Below are 14,781 nucleotides of genomic sequence, written 5' to 3' on the forward strand. Positions count from 1 at the left end.
GTGCATGCGCATTTTCCACCTAATCGCTCCGTTGCAAAAATCGGCAACAAACGAACAACTCGGAATGACCACCTAAATGTGTATAACATGCGTACTATTGCTACCTTTATCACAGTTGATGCCATAGTAACCCGGTGGACAGATGCACATTCCTGGAGTTACACAGAGTCCACCATTTAAACACCGCGGCGTGCAGAGTGCTAAAATAAAATAATATGGAGAAATCAATTCAGTCTCAATGTTATAATACAATTTTGTGCTTACACAAGCATGTTAATCTCACACAAAGAGAACATCCGCTGAATACAGCACGAGGCAATGTGACCTTTAGTAGACACACACATTTTGAACCCTGTTATTAATGGACATAATCACAATACATTTTTCTTTATTTGAAGTACTTACTGTATGTAAATAAAATTACTTATACTGCTTACAGTAGAAGTGGTACTGGGAATTGTATTTAAAATATAAACCGAGATATGGGGGTATATTTACTAAAGTTTTTAGAAGTGGAGATGTTGTCTATAGCAATCAATAAGATTTAGCTATTATCTATTAACTAGGTAGTCTTTTAGTTTAGGACAGGAAACGGTACAATCAGTTTGCAGCAGAAGGTGAGCATATCATGCAAGGGGGGTGGGAGTCTGCCAAACACTATACACCACGTTTTAGCAGTCTGGTATATACTCATCACCACATATTACTGAAGTGAATGATCAGTAAACAGTCCATCATATGGGAAACATGTAAAGATGTATGTGTAAATATGTAAAGATGTTGGCTCCCTGATCACAAGAAATTATTTTTCATATCATCCTCCATGAGCAGAGAGATTTCAGTGTCAGACTGTGACCCTTCCCCACCATGATTTTGGCACTTGATCCTTATGTAGGTATATTGGCATACATTACTTCTATAAATTATTTATTTATTGTCTCCCACTACTGATATTCTAGTCTACCACTTGCTTGTTTCTAAGTGGGTGTGACTACAGAATGTATCAATTACATCTAGCTGACAGTTTTGAGTGCTCAGATCTTTTAGTTTTGGACAGGAAACGGTACACAGTAGGCAGCAGAAGGTGAGCATATTATAAGAGGGGGTTGGAGGTCTGCCAAACACTGAACACCACATTTGAGAGGTCTGCTTTACACTGAACACCACATTATTACTGATATGAATGTTCTTTATCCAGTTCAGTATATGGAAAAGATGTTGGCTGTCTCTATGATCACAAGCAATTCTTTCTCATCAGGTTTATCATCCTCCATGAGCAGAGCTACCTGGTGAGTGGGGAATGTGTTTGGAGCCAGCTAGTAGGACAACATGTCAGCTCTGAGTGGCTGACCTTCTCCACAGAGATCACCTCCCAGGGCCATCTACATTCCTTGCTTCATTAAGGAGCTGCCACAAAAGGTTGGAGAATTGTCCACAATAAGCTGCAACCTTCTGAGCCAGTTCAGAACTTAACTGTGGTAACCTACCTGAATTAACTCCTTCTAGTATTTTAGAGATCCAGGGTGGGATGTACTAAAGGGAAAATGTGGTAAAACCCCTGTTTTCAGGGTTTTTACTGCATTTTCATATGTACTAAGACCCGGTCGCCGGGTTTTCGCCGCTGGGGGTATCGCCATCTTTGGATGGAGATACTCTATAAAAGCCTATGGGTTTCTTATCGCCAGCCGCAGAAGCCGACCCCCGCCACAGACGCTGACCCCTCTCCCCCGGCATACCTTCCTCCAGGCAGGCCTGGACACGGAAGGTAAACTCCTCCTCCCCACAGCAACGCAGCCGGAGGTCCTTCCGGCTGCAGGGGGAGGAGGCGCCCCGGACAGCATGCTGCCTGTTTCTCGGCAGCTGAGGAGAGGGAGAGCCCAGGGAGGTGACGCACACCACTTCACAGGTATCACGGGGGGCCACCGTCACCGCATTGCGATGTTGATCACATATGTTAGTACATATGCGATCAACATCGCTGCGATGGGCGGTGATGTATGTTAATACATCCCACCCCCATAGTCGTAGCCTATTAGTACTATTTGTGTTAACTAAACTTCAGGGTGCATAGTCCTGCAACCAACAGTTGCAAGAGTCAGTGCTTAACACACCTATGGAGCAGGCTGTGCTCAGAGCAGTGTTTGCAGGATCACTCTTTCCCTATGGTTGCTAGAGCTATTTTAAAGACATAGGAGGCAGATTGATCAAAGCTTGAATAGAGATAATGTGGAGAGAGATAAAGTACCAGCCAACCAGACAGTGGGGGGAATTAATTTGAGGGCAGGAAATTTGAAAAACCTTGTGGCGCAGGGTTTTTCCCACAGTATCAGGGATTTCCTATTCAATTGCAGGAGAGAAAATGGGATGCAGTGATTTCTATAGAAGTCTTTTTTCACGTACAGATGTGTCCACTTACATCTTTGCTCTGTGCACTATAACGTGTCAGTGCCGTGTGACTTAGTTGCGCAGAGCGTCTTTTTTTTCCCTACAAAAATGCATCTTAGACGCAATGTAATGCAATAGGATGCACAAGTAGTTTCTGCTGATTAAAATTATATGCAGCTTGCCTATGGGGGTAATTCAGACCTGATCGCTGCTGTGCGTTTTCGCACAGCGGGGCGATCAGATCTGAACTACACATGCGTATGCACCGCAATGCACAGGCGCGGCAGACGGCTGCAAAGTGGTTCACCGGTCAGCGACGGGTTTGTGCTAAGAATCCATTCGCACGGGCGTTTGCAAGGAGATTGACAGGAAAAGGGCGTTTGCAACTGACCATTTTCAAGGAGTGTCTGGAAAAACTCAGGCGGGACCAAGCATCTGAAGGGAGGGTGTCTGACGTCAAATCCTGTCCCGATCAACCTGATGTGCTCGCAGCGGCTGAGTAAGTCCTGGGCTATGCAGGGACTGCACAAAATTAGTTTGTGCAGCTCTGCTACACATGCGTTCGCACAGCTAAAATACACTTCCCCTGCAGGTGGCGACTATCTGATCGCAGGGCAGCAAAAATCGCTGCCCAGCGATCAGGTCTGAATTACCCCCTATATTCTGTGTGTGACTGTGAATGTATTTGCATACAAATTGCTACGCTACAGTGTTTTCCTGACATCGCATTTTGGATGCAGATACAGCCGCAATTACACACAAAATATAGGCATACCGCATGTAATTTTACTCAGCAGAAGCTGCTCCTGCATCCTAGTGCATTACATTGCGTCTAAGATGCATTTTCACAGAAAAATCGTATGTCTTGGCGCGACTTGAACGGCTGTTTAGTGTGACTGTAGCAAGGATGTAAGAGGACACATCTGTACCTCCAGAGCAACCTGATTTTTCCTAAAATCCATATTTTCATGAAAAATCACCAGGACTTGCTCTGGCACCCCACTCCACCCCCACAGAGGACTAATTAATCAATTGCAAGTTTCTAATTAGCTTAATTAGTCCAGGGATGTGCAGTCAGGGTGGGCAGAGCCTCCCATGTCACACTCCCTGTCAAACTCCTGAGATGCTATATAAAAACAATTAGAATAATACAAAGAAGATATTTATAACATAAACATCTACTTTGTTTATTGTAATCCTTTTTATAGCTAACACTCACCAGCTTTGCGGAGACACTGTAGCTGTAGGGAGAGGAGAGATGAGGAAGCTACAGTTCTACCTCGGTTCTACAGCCAGACACTGTTTTGCAGAGCTGGGCAAAACGTTGCGCAGAATGGAACACTGATGGACACTTGGATGTGTCATGTGACCAGGAAGTGAACTGTAGTCGGAGCTCAGTCAGCAGCAGCAGCAAGAGAAGACTCATCATCAAAAGATCCGTATTAATTGAAGCGGAGTGTTCTTTCCGTTCTTTCAAAATGCAGACTGAAACGTTGTGGAAGCAGCACCTATGTGTGTACTGCTCTGTCCAGAGGGACGTGTCATGAAATTGACTTAGTCCAACTGTAAATGAGCCTCATATAGTGGCATAGTTTGGATGTGCACACACATCCTGTAATGAAGCAAACACTCCCCACAATGCAATGCATGTACTCTGTAATGGAACAAACATCTCCAGTAAATTATAACTCTTCCTTGGTCACAAACCACCTAGTTCATCACACAACCTTTCGCACACCATTCATGAAGCCATCAGTGTGCCGGAGAGCAGACGTTTTCTTGCATCACACATCCTTCTTATTGATCTCCCCAGTGTTTACTCCATGGTAGGTGAAGAGTGATGACATCGTCACCTGCTCAGGGAGTTTGCTAGACTCTCCAAGAAGAAGGAGATCCTTATTTAAGAGATTCTCTCTGACATTCAGAAGAGTCTGAAAGTATTACTAATATGCTCATATGCAACTAACCAATCACCCCTTTGTCCGTTATTGTAAATGGTAAGTACAGTATAGCTGGTTGGTAAAGACAACAGGGAAAATAATACAGTTAAAAGGAAAAAAGTGAATATGCTGAAAACAATTTATATTCTTACCCATGCTGCCTAAGAGTTATCTTATATGGAATACACAGTTCTGATTTATCAAACCTTGCAGAAAGATAACGTAGAGAGAGAAAAAGTACCAACCAATCAGCTTCTGTTATTTTTTAAACACAGCCTGTAACATGCCAATTAGGAGCTGATTGACTGGTACTTTATCACTCTCCAAGATGGGGCATTTTAAGAGAGGAGGGGGCAGTGTGCAGACTCTGGGTGAGCCTTCTCCTCTCCACGGAGCCATAGGCTCTGGCATTGTGCCGGAATCTACTGCGCATGCGCAGGTCTCCGGAAACATGGCGCCTGCCATGGTCCGGAGACAAATTTCCTGCTGCCATTTTGGAATTGATGTTTGCCGCAGTTGTTGCGGCTGCAGTGCCCATAGTGGGACTTCAGAAAGGTAAATATAAAAGAACATGGGTGCATTGTGTGCGGTGCGCCCCCCCCCCCCCCCCCCCCCCCCTGGACCCAGGGGCCCGTGTGCACCACACACATTGCACCCATGATAGAAATGCCTATGTCTCCTAGGCTTAGTACATCTGCCCCTGATTTGATACCTTTCCCCCTGTATTTAGCAATTCTACCATATAGCATTTCCAAAGTGGGCAGACTTCCATGGTAATAAACAGAAGTGATAGCTATGTTTGCTGCAGATTTATAAGAACCTCTGGGTATCATTGTGTTATGACTCATTCATATATGTGCCAATCTTTAAAGAGTTAAGTGGTGCCGTCTGGGGATAACTGGTGAGCCATCTTTTAATCTAATCCAGTTTGTCTCCTCATAGGGAATTTCAAAGAGTCGGTAGTGTGCATATCAGATCAAGAATGCCTATAATTATGTGGAAGGTAAAGTATTACATTTGATAGTCATATCATCCATCATTATAGAGTTTTATAATATATTGTAGTATTGGCATTGTCAGATTGTATCGACAGGCCACATGCAAGAACACAGAGCTTGCTAGGTTATTTTTCCCAACACTGGCAGGGTTATAAAGCCATTGCTTCAGGCCATCACATACTCAGATTGCATTTTTGTTTGCAAACATCAAATACAAAACAGGACTACAGTACAATGCAAACTGTATTTCACAAAACTATGTTAAACCACAAAGCCTCACTCCAAAAGAATTAGGAATGCCAGAATACCAAAAACACAGGAAGCAAATGAAATTGTAATTTATTATGAGCATAGCCATGAGATATACAAATTATATACTGTAAATGCTTTGCCATACCTCCCAACTGTCCTAATTGGGCAGGATAGTTCTGATTACAGGGGACTGTTCCACTATCCTGATTGTCAGGACTTTGTTCGAGGTGTGTCCCCTACTGTTTCAATACTGCACCTTATAGTGGGCTTTGCAGGGGTGTTTTTGAGACAAGGAGGCACCCCCAGAAAGCGTGAGCACACCCATTGCACTGTGGACAAGCCTCATTAATGGGGTGCGTCACTCCCCTTTTCAGTCATGTCCTGATTTAGGATTTTGGGAGGCATGCCACATAGTACCGCATAACTTGCTTGCTTTTTGGTACTATTTACAAACACTTGCAATTACTTTTTCAGATGATCTAAGGCATGACAATTTACTTTATTGGGCATGTTTCATAATGATTGGTCATGGTATGCAATGCATCAGTGAAATCATTGCTTGCTAGTTGTGAATTGAGAGGCTTCATTCTCATAAGCATTAGTGCAACACAATGCTGCAGTATTCAGGTGACAGATACACTCGCACAATGGGGGTCATTCCGACCCGTTTGCATGCTGCTGGGTGTCGTAGCGGTGCGAACGGGTCAGGAGTGCGCCTGCGTGGTGCCCGCAATGTGTACGCGTGTCGTTGCCCAGCGACAGGCGTCGCCGGGCAACGACCAGAAGAAAGAAGAAAGTGATCGCTAGCGCGATCGCAAGAAGATTGACAGCGGGGAGGCGTTCGGGGGCGGATACTCACCGTCACTGTCCACGCATTTGAAGGGCAGATGTCTGACGTCAACTCCGGGACCTGCATCACTGGATCGATCGCACCTTGTAAGTAACTCTTACCCTGGTCTTGTTTTACAGGAAACTTTTTTTGCATAGCAGGGCTGCACAAGCGTTCACAGCCCTGATATGCAGAAATACACTCTCCCATAGGCGGCGTCTAGTTGATCGCACATGGGCAGCAAAAAGTTGCTATGTGCGATCAACTCGGAATGACCCCCAATAGTATAACATTTTACAATCGTGATTAATAAAAATAAAACATTACAATAAGTTTTAGTGCTGATGTTTATGACATTTTATCAAACCATATAACCTGTTTTGTTTTAGTCTGTGTGTCGTATCAAACAGCTCATATACTTTATTTACCTTGAACACATAGCATGGTCTTACCTTTTTCACAGTGTGGTCCATAGAACCCATCCGGACATTCACAGACATGTCTTTCATTACAGAAGCCTCCATTTCTACATCCACCAGGGCATTTTGCTTGAAAAAGAGAAAACTAAAGATACTAAATTAAAGATATTTTAAAATGCTCTAAAATATACAATTTAGTATAAGATTTGTATTAATGTGTAATATCAGATACCCCTAATGAAGATAGATAGATAGATAGATAGATAGATAGATAGATAGATAGATAGATAGATAGATAGATAGATAGATAGATAGATAGATAGACATATAGATAGACAGGCAGGCAGGCAGAGAGACAGATAGATAGATAGATAGATAGATAGATAGATAGATAGATAGATAGATAGATAGATAGATAGATAGATAGATAGACAGACAGACAGACAGACAGACAGACAGACAGACAGACAGACAGACAGACAGACAGACAGACAGACAGACAGATGAAAAAGCAAATAACCTATAAATTGTAATTTTCCACTTTTACTGATTACAATGATCAAATGACCCATTGGGTAATCAGTTCAAACAAGAAGCATTCTGTAAGCTGTCTGAAGAAATAACACAACTGTCAGGAGTATGTTGCTGAGACCTTTCTTATAAAAGAAACCAAAACCATACAAACACTGGTAGTCACCATCACACTACATAACATGTATGTGCATATTTGACAATGTTCAAAAAAATATATGGTATGTTGATGCTCATGAGAATGCAATGGGTTGTACACTTTTAGCTCAGTGGACAAGCAGATGAAAGTGGCACATGGTACCATAGAACCAACTTCATGGGCCAATGATATTCAGCAAACAGCTACAATGTTGTCATATAGTATACAATCACCATGCATTGAAAAGTTGGTGATGTGCAGTTCTACAGAAAGACCTGGGAATTTCTAACCAATCAGAGCAAAGTCAGTGTATTTGAGACAATGATTGGTTAAACCTGGCATTTGCGATGGAGCTCATCATGTGTTGTCCTGTGTGATTATTAATTTTCATTTTTTGTTAAGTTTGTATTGTGAATTCTATATGGACCATGAAAGTATGTGAGAAGTAAATGGGTAAACAAATGTTTTTATTATAATTTTTTTTACAGGAGGACTGCAAGTCTAAATACAGTAATATGGAGGAAAGAGGGTTGGCGCTGTATTGCTTGGGAGATGAAGTACCCAAATAGATTACCTAAAGCAACGGGATAATGTTATGTGGTGCAAAAATGTATTCACAGTGATTTAACAAGCACATAGATAAAACACAGCACATAATACATAAAAGAGTGGGGGAATGGTCATTCTTCATCTCACCACAGTAAGGTGCTGCAGTGGGCTAATCCCAACAAAGCAAAAGGTCCCGAGCTAGGTATCTTGGCACCATCGCAGAGGGATATCTAGAAAGGCTTTAGACCTTTGTCCCCATTCACAGCATCCAGTCCATGCAACGCGTTTCGGATCAGTAACAATCCTTCTTCAGGTACAGATCCTTTCTGGATATACAAGTGTTGCACATCAAATTGATCAGTGCAGTCTAGCAAAGTCGTTTTGTTGCTTCCAATTGCTTTATTTGTGCAAATAAAATGCATATTTTGAGCGAATGGCTTAATCGTCCAGGACCTGGTGTGCCGAGAAGCTTTTTGCCGTGACTAAAGCCACAGTATATGTGTAATTGTTTTCACAGGGAACTGGCTTCTCTGTTCCTTTATATTGATGAAGCCTTCATGACAGGGGAAACGCATTGATGACTGAGAGGAGAGGGGGACAGTGATTGCCATATCACGGATTATACCCCTCATGTCTGCCAGCAAACTACTTCTGCACTATATTCCACCTGGACCTTTGAAGACTATCTATCACCAATAAAGGTACACATGGTGAGAAACCTGCACCTTTTTTAAGGGACTTACTGCTACTTTTGGCACCTAAACGCCACTAAAATTCTTAACGATAAAAGGACAATTTGGTCCAAACGAACCATCGCCTGTTTTATACCTATTAAATAACAGACTATACAGGCACTGTCCATTATTCTTTTTATAATATCAGAAAAACAGTGGGTTTGAATAAGATCGCTCTAGAGTGCATCACTCCCACACCATCAGAATCTATACACTATTACTATATACACTATTGTTGTGTGTTCTTCTTTTAGTATATGTTGTTCTCTGTATGTCTGTATATTATATGTTTCATGTATGTATACCGGTATTAGCACCATACAATAACTGCTATTTTTTACCTAATTGTACAGTCTACTGCTGTGGAAACATTTCTATTAAATTTCAAATCACGTATATATATTTTAAAATTAGTTTTGTATTCTTTTATTTAAAAAGTACTCTTACTATTCATGTATGGTGAATTTATTATTCTTGCACTGTAAAGTTTTTATATTGGGGAAGCGCATGAGGTAGCCATCTACCAGAAGACCTAAAGAAACCTTTTGATGTATGCATCTCATTGTTATGAGGTCAGTTGAAGGGTTTCAAATTGATAGCTGAAGGCAGAGCCGGATTAAGTCGCTGGGGGTCCCGGGGTACTTAAAACAGTGGGGCCCCTATGCAAGAGAGGAGGAGGAGGAGGAGGGGGGGGGGCGCGCGCGGTCACTCACATACCATCCAGTGAACGAACTGCGCTCCCCTCCCCGCCAACTGCACAGACAGCAGAGCGACGGCTCAGCTCTCCAATCATGTATGAATGAAGCAGCCTGCCGCTCAGCCATTGGGGCAGCCTACTTCACTCATACGTTATTGGACAGCTGAGCCGTCGCTCAGCTGTCCTGTTTGTACGGCCGCCGCTGCAGTGCGGCCGGGAGCACAACACCACAGATCGGATCGGAAGAGAGATCCGATCTGTGGTGTGGCAGGGGGCCCTTTTGGGAAGGGGGGCCCGGGGGTACGTATCCCGGGGACCCCCCCCTTAATCCGGCTCTGGCTGAAGGAACAGTTGATATCTTCAATTGATAGTATCTCTTTGTTCTCTTTTTGAATCCTTTGGAGAATATAGGACATCTTCATAGAACCTCCCGGGGACTGATAAAAAGAACACTATTAAGCTTAATAAGAAGCGCTTCTGGATGACTCTTCTATGGTGTTATATATTGTTCAAGAATTGGGGCTCTTGAGTGTCAGTACTAAACTGCAGCTAGGCAGGGCTGGTGCAAAGTCTCTCTGCACCCTAGGCAAAGCTTCAGCCTAGCGCCCCTTAATCTTCAAAGCCACCAGCACTTCCTGGAGGGGAGATGCAGGTGGCCACAAGGTAGGCTGGGGTGAATTGCATCATTATACATATATAGAGAAAAGGGACAACACTCAAGGATTTTTAAAGTAATAAAGGATATTGCAAACATGTCAGAAAATGTTGTGACTTTGTTCACAAAATACTACTATTCTTTTATATACTGTACAATATTGCATATGGAGTCTGCTGGAGATGTTTAATTGGGGTGGGTACAGAATGCCGCCAGTCAGAATGCAGACAGCGGCATCCCAACCACCACAATACTGACATTTTGAATGAAATAAATTAAACTTACATCTTACCCTAACTCTCCCTCCCCGCAGCCTGACCCTAACCTTCCCCGGCATACTAACATTCAGGATGCCGGCTGTCGGGATTCCGCCACCATATAATGAACGCCAACATCTCGTCCGCTGTGATGCCAACTATATCCCTTTAATTATATGTGTATACATACATATATATATATATATATATATATATCCACAGACATACATATATTTGTATGCTCCTTATTGTGTTCCATGCCCCATCTGTAAGTTCTGAGTAAGCTTACTCAAAATGGGCAAAGGAACTCCTCTGCTGGGGCCAGGGAATATGCATTGGTAGACGCAGACCCTGGCCTCGGCACACCTATAAAACAGGGGCGAGTCAAGTGGTCTGTCCTGGGCAGCATTGTGGCCATGCCCCGCTACACAAACTGGGCATTGTGAACACGAGTAATTTCAAGAATTTGCACCCATTTCTTGGATTGTCTTATGTCAGTGCTAAGGAGTTAACCTTAAGGAAAGCATAGGACAAAGAGCCTGATTCAGAGATGTGTGCAAAGCCAATATTTACAGAGGTGAGCGATTATCCTCTACACATGCTTCACTTTCGCATTGGACACATGCCAAGGAACCTTAGCAATGCCGCTCAGTGGGAATTAATTTGCAAAGTGATTGATAGTCTGGGACCATTTGAGGGAGGTGACAAGGAGTAGTGGTAATAATGTAGGCATATTGAGACTGTTTTCAGGGCATGTCTCAGCCTACAACTGTGCTGGCATAATCACAGGACATGGCGCCAGCGTCTCAGTTCCCATCTGGTATATGCAGTTACTGGGAGCTTTGATGCCGCCGGTAAGCGTCTCAGTACACTTCCAGGCGGCTACAGCATTAGATGTACAGTATAAAAGGAACCTCTGATGTTTGTTGCTGGTATGAAAAGACCACATGGCAGGGCCGTAACTATGGGTGTGCAAGCTGTGCCGACATACAGAGCACAGGGTCCTGTGGGTGGCGCTGTCGCTGCATCTGGCTAGCAGGGTGCCTGGAATGGGAACCTGCTGCTAGAATCGCTGCTGCCAAAGTGTCCTTTGGATGCTCCGGACATGCAGACTGCAATGTGAAGCCCCCCACACACATGAGCATCCAGTCCTAGTTGCACGGCCTCTTACATATGACATCATCCTACAGTATATATAGAAGCAGTTTAATGCTGCACAGACACAGATAGGAAGAGTTCACAGATACACAAGGTGCAGTAATGCAGGTTCCTCGGAGTAGGAAAAAGTATACAAGAACAAAAGTACAGCGTTGCATCAGCCAGGTTTGCAGGAGTCCGTGTAGTACTGAACAAGATATCAGGATAGCACAATGCAGGTATAACTGGATAGCACCATAAGATATTAGGATCCACAGAGCAGGACAGCAGGATTGCACAGTGCAGCTGGCAAGTTTGCCAAGTAGGATATCAGGATTATGCAGTGCAGGTTCAGCAGGATTACTCAGTAGGATAACAGGAGTGCACAGTGCTAGTTTAATCAGGATTGCCCTGCACACTGCAGACTTAGCAGAGTTTCTCAGTAGGATATTAGGATTGAACAATGCAGATTCAACAAGATTGACGATCAGGATAACAGGATAGCACAAAAGGTTACCAGGATGAAGCACACAGGAACCACTAGTCAAACTAGTGACTAATTGGCAGCACCTGAAAAATTAAATAAGGCGCCCTTGCAACTGATGTGGTTGGGATATGCCTTCTCAGGATTGTCCAGATGTCTGAGTGATGTCACTCAAACATGGCGGTACACATGGACCAGTGGCACCGGGAAGCAGCGGACAAAAGCCACACAGGTCAGGATGACAGGAGTTTTGAGGGCAGCAGTGGCAGACTCGATAATGGGGTCCTGTGGACCGGTATGTGACATACACTATGTACACATTGGTCTCCTTAGATACTGATTAGTGTATGTAATACAGTATTAATAATTAACACTATAGATGATCTATACTATAGACCAGTGTTTGCCAAAGTCCTCAGGGATCCCTAACAGTGCATGATTTCCAGATCTCCTATTAGGTGCACAGGTGTATCCATTACTGGCTGACACATTTTAAAAGATCCACAAGGGCTGCTAATATTTCAATAAATAACATAAGTGGTCATAAAAAGGTTGACAATCCCAATACAAAATAAATATACATACATAGTATAACCTGTAGGAGACAGAATTGAGCTTTCAAAGCACGCTCATGCCTGTCGCTTCTTACTGGCACTCGCTCTTTGTCTTATGCGCCAATGTAGCTCTCAGATCCACACACACAGCAGGCTTCATAAGAGAAGCTGCTCACACTGTGTAGTAACTCAGTGCCTCCCCCTATAAAGCACATTGTGGCTACTGGCCAGCTGGGGTCTACTGAGAGAAAACCTTTGGAATGTTTTTGTGCTTTTTTTAGTAGAATGTATTTTAGTGTTAAAGTTTAAAGACACACACTAATGGGCTCATGTAGAGTTGGACACATCTAAAGATTAGCAGCTGTGCCAGCTACAGTATAAGTCAGGCGCCACAAGTGTGATTTATTCACACCAGAATAATGATGAGATAGCATAAATAAAGCTTCAAGGTAGTATAGTGATGTGGCTTGACAATTACTTTACTTGTACTCAGCATAATAATGCAATAAAGTGTCACACTGACAGAATAGTGCGTTGACACTGTTATTAATAAATGCAAATATTTTCCAAATAAAATATCATTGAGTACAAACAGAAATGAAATAAAATGAAATAACAAACATTTGTTTTTCCCTTTAAAAGTCCAATCATTTTTTCTGCATAGGCCAAATGGAAACAAAGAAATTATGAAATAGATGCCCACAACTTCATATAATATAGTTGCTGTATATTGGGGAGGCCAATATGCAGTTAGCCAAGGAAACGCAGATCAGGGCCGCCAAGAGGTGGCTGGAAGCAGGTAGGGAATGCTCAGGCGATGTCGTGGCATTTGGTTAGTACTGTACAAGGGTTTGTAGCCACGACCCTTTCCTGTGGCCTTCCCGGCTCCCCCCAGCACCTGACCCAGCTGGAAGCCTCAGTGGCCCTGAACATAATCATTTCATAATTCTGCATCAATCCTTTGCAGAATATACATCCCCAGACAAGTGAACGTACATGTAGGCACCCACACCAAATTGTATTGCATTTAAGTGAATTTGCCTCTATTCCAGCCAAAAGGAGAACCAAGTCAACGATATGTAAAAGTCTACAAATGGCGTGTGCCTGTGTACTGTATGGAATAGTGTAGATTATGCAAATAAACAAGTAGAAATCTTTCTATACATGTGCCTCAAAAACTGTACTTATGAGAGATGCTTCTAATTAAAGAAGCAATATTCTAAGCTGACATCCATTAACGGCTTGGTCTAAAGCAGTGGTTCCCAACCTCAGTCCTCAAGTACCCCCAACAGTTCATGTTTTCCAGGTCTCCTCACAGGATTTCAAGTGAAATAATTTGCTCCACCTGTGGGTCTTTTATAATGTGTCAGTGAGTAATGAATACACCTGTTCAACTGCTGGGTGACCTGGAAAACATGAACTGTTGGGGGTACTTGAGGACCGAGGTTGGGAACCATTGGTCTAGAGCATGCAATGATTTTAATAATATTATAATCAGTGTATTTTTCACTTACCTTGCTGGCATGTCTTGAAAAAGATGGCATTTTGTGGTGTTTGAAGAATCACATTGCCTTCTGAATTCATAACTATTACATTAACTTCAAATGCTGCCACCCCATCTTGATTGCCAAGGCATGGAAAACCAACCTGTACAACTAAAGCAAAACAACATAATTGCCCAAAAGTAATATAACCATATGAATATCCTTACAAAGAATTAAGGTTCAAAAAGGGTTGAGATTACCTAAAGGATAAAAAAGGGGCAGACTAGATGGGTCAAGTGGTTCTTATCTGCCGTCAAATTCAATGTTTCTATGACCTAGGCAACAAACCCAAGTGCAAAAAATAAAAAATGTATAAAAGAAAAAAGAATGGATAGTAATTAGACCAGTAGTTCTCAAACTGTGTGCCGTGGTACCTCGGGGTGCCTCGGGTACTTGCAGGGGTGCATTGGGTTGGTGGTCCATGAACAATTAAAATTATTTATGGTCAATGTAATAGGCAAAACGAGTTGCTGGTGGCTGTCAATCATAAAGAATCAAATCCTGTCCCTTACCACACAATTGAGCCTAAGGATGACATATAAACACAATTTACAGTACTTAATATTTCTATCTAATTTTCGCAATAAAAAACTTTAAGGTGCCGTGATTCAAGAAAGTTTGGGAACCACTGCATTAGACACACTATATTACAAAACATCAACCTGAGGTAGCAGGAA

At 42.8% G+C, this 14,781-nt stretch overlaps 1 protein-coding gene across 2 annotated transcripts in view; it reads right to left on the minus strand.

Moving 5' to 3' along the window:
• WIF1 (WNT inhibitory factor 1) overlaps window positions 1-14,781 on the minus strand; it is a 151,525-nt gene that overhangs the window by 45,258 nt on the left and 91,486 nt on the right. The window contains exons 4-6 of one of the 2 annotated variants that reach the window (XM_063930490.1): window positions 14,075-14,215; window positions 6,857-6,952; window positions 105-200 (exon numbers count right to left, since the gene is read on the minus strand). In XM_063930490.1, the coding sequence (XP_063786560.1) occupies window positions 105-200; window positions 6,857-6,952; window positions 14,075-14,215 (333 nt within the window). The remainder of the gene's footprint in view (window positions 1-104; window positions 201-6,856; window positions 6,953-14,074; window positions 14,216-14,781) is intronic. The other variant, XM_063930491.1, reaches the window with a different exon arrangement.

The sequence above is a fragment of the Pseudophryne corroboree genome, chromosome 6 (assembly GCF_028390025.1).
Source record: "Pseudophryne corroboree isolate aPseCor3 chromosome 6, aPseCor3.hap2, whole genome shotgun sequence".
Lineage (NCBI taxonomy): Eukaryota > Metazoa > Chordata > Amphibia > Anura > Myobatrachidae > Pseudophryne > Pseudophryne corroboree.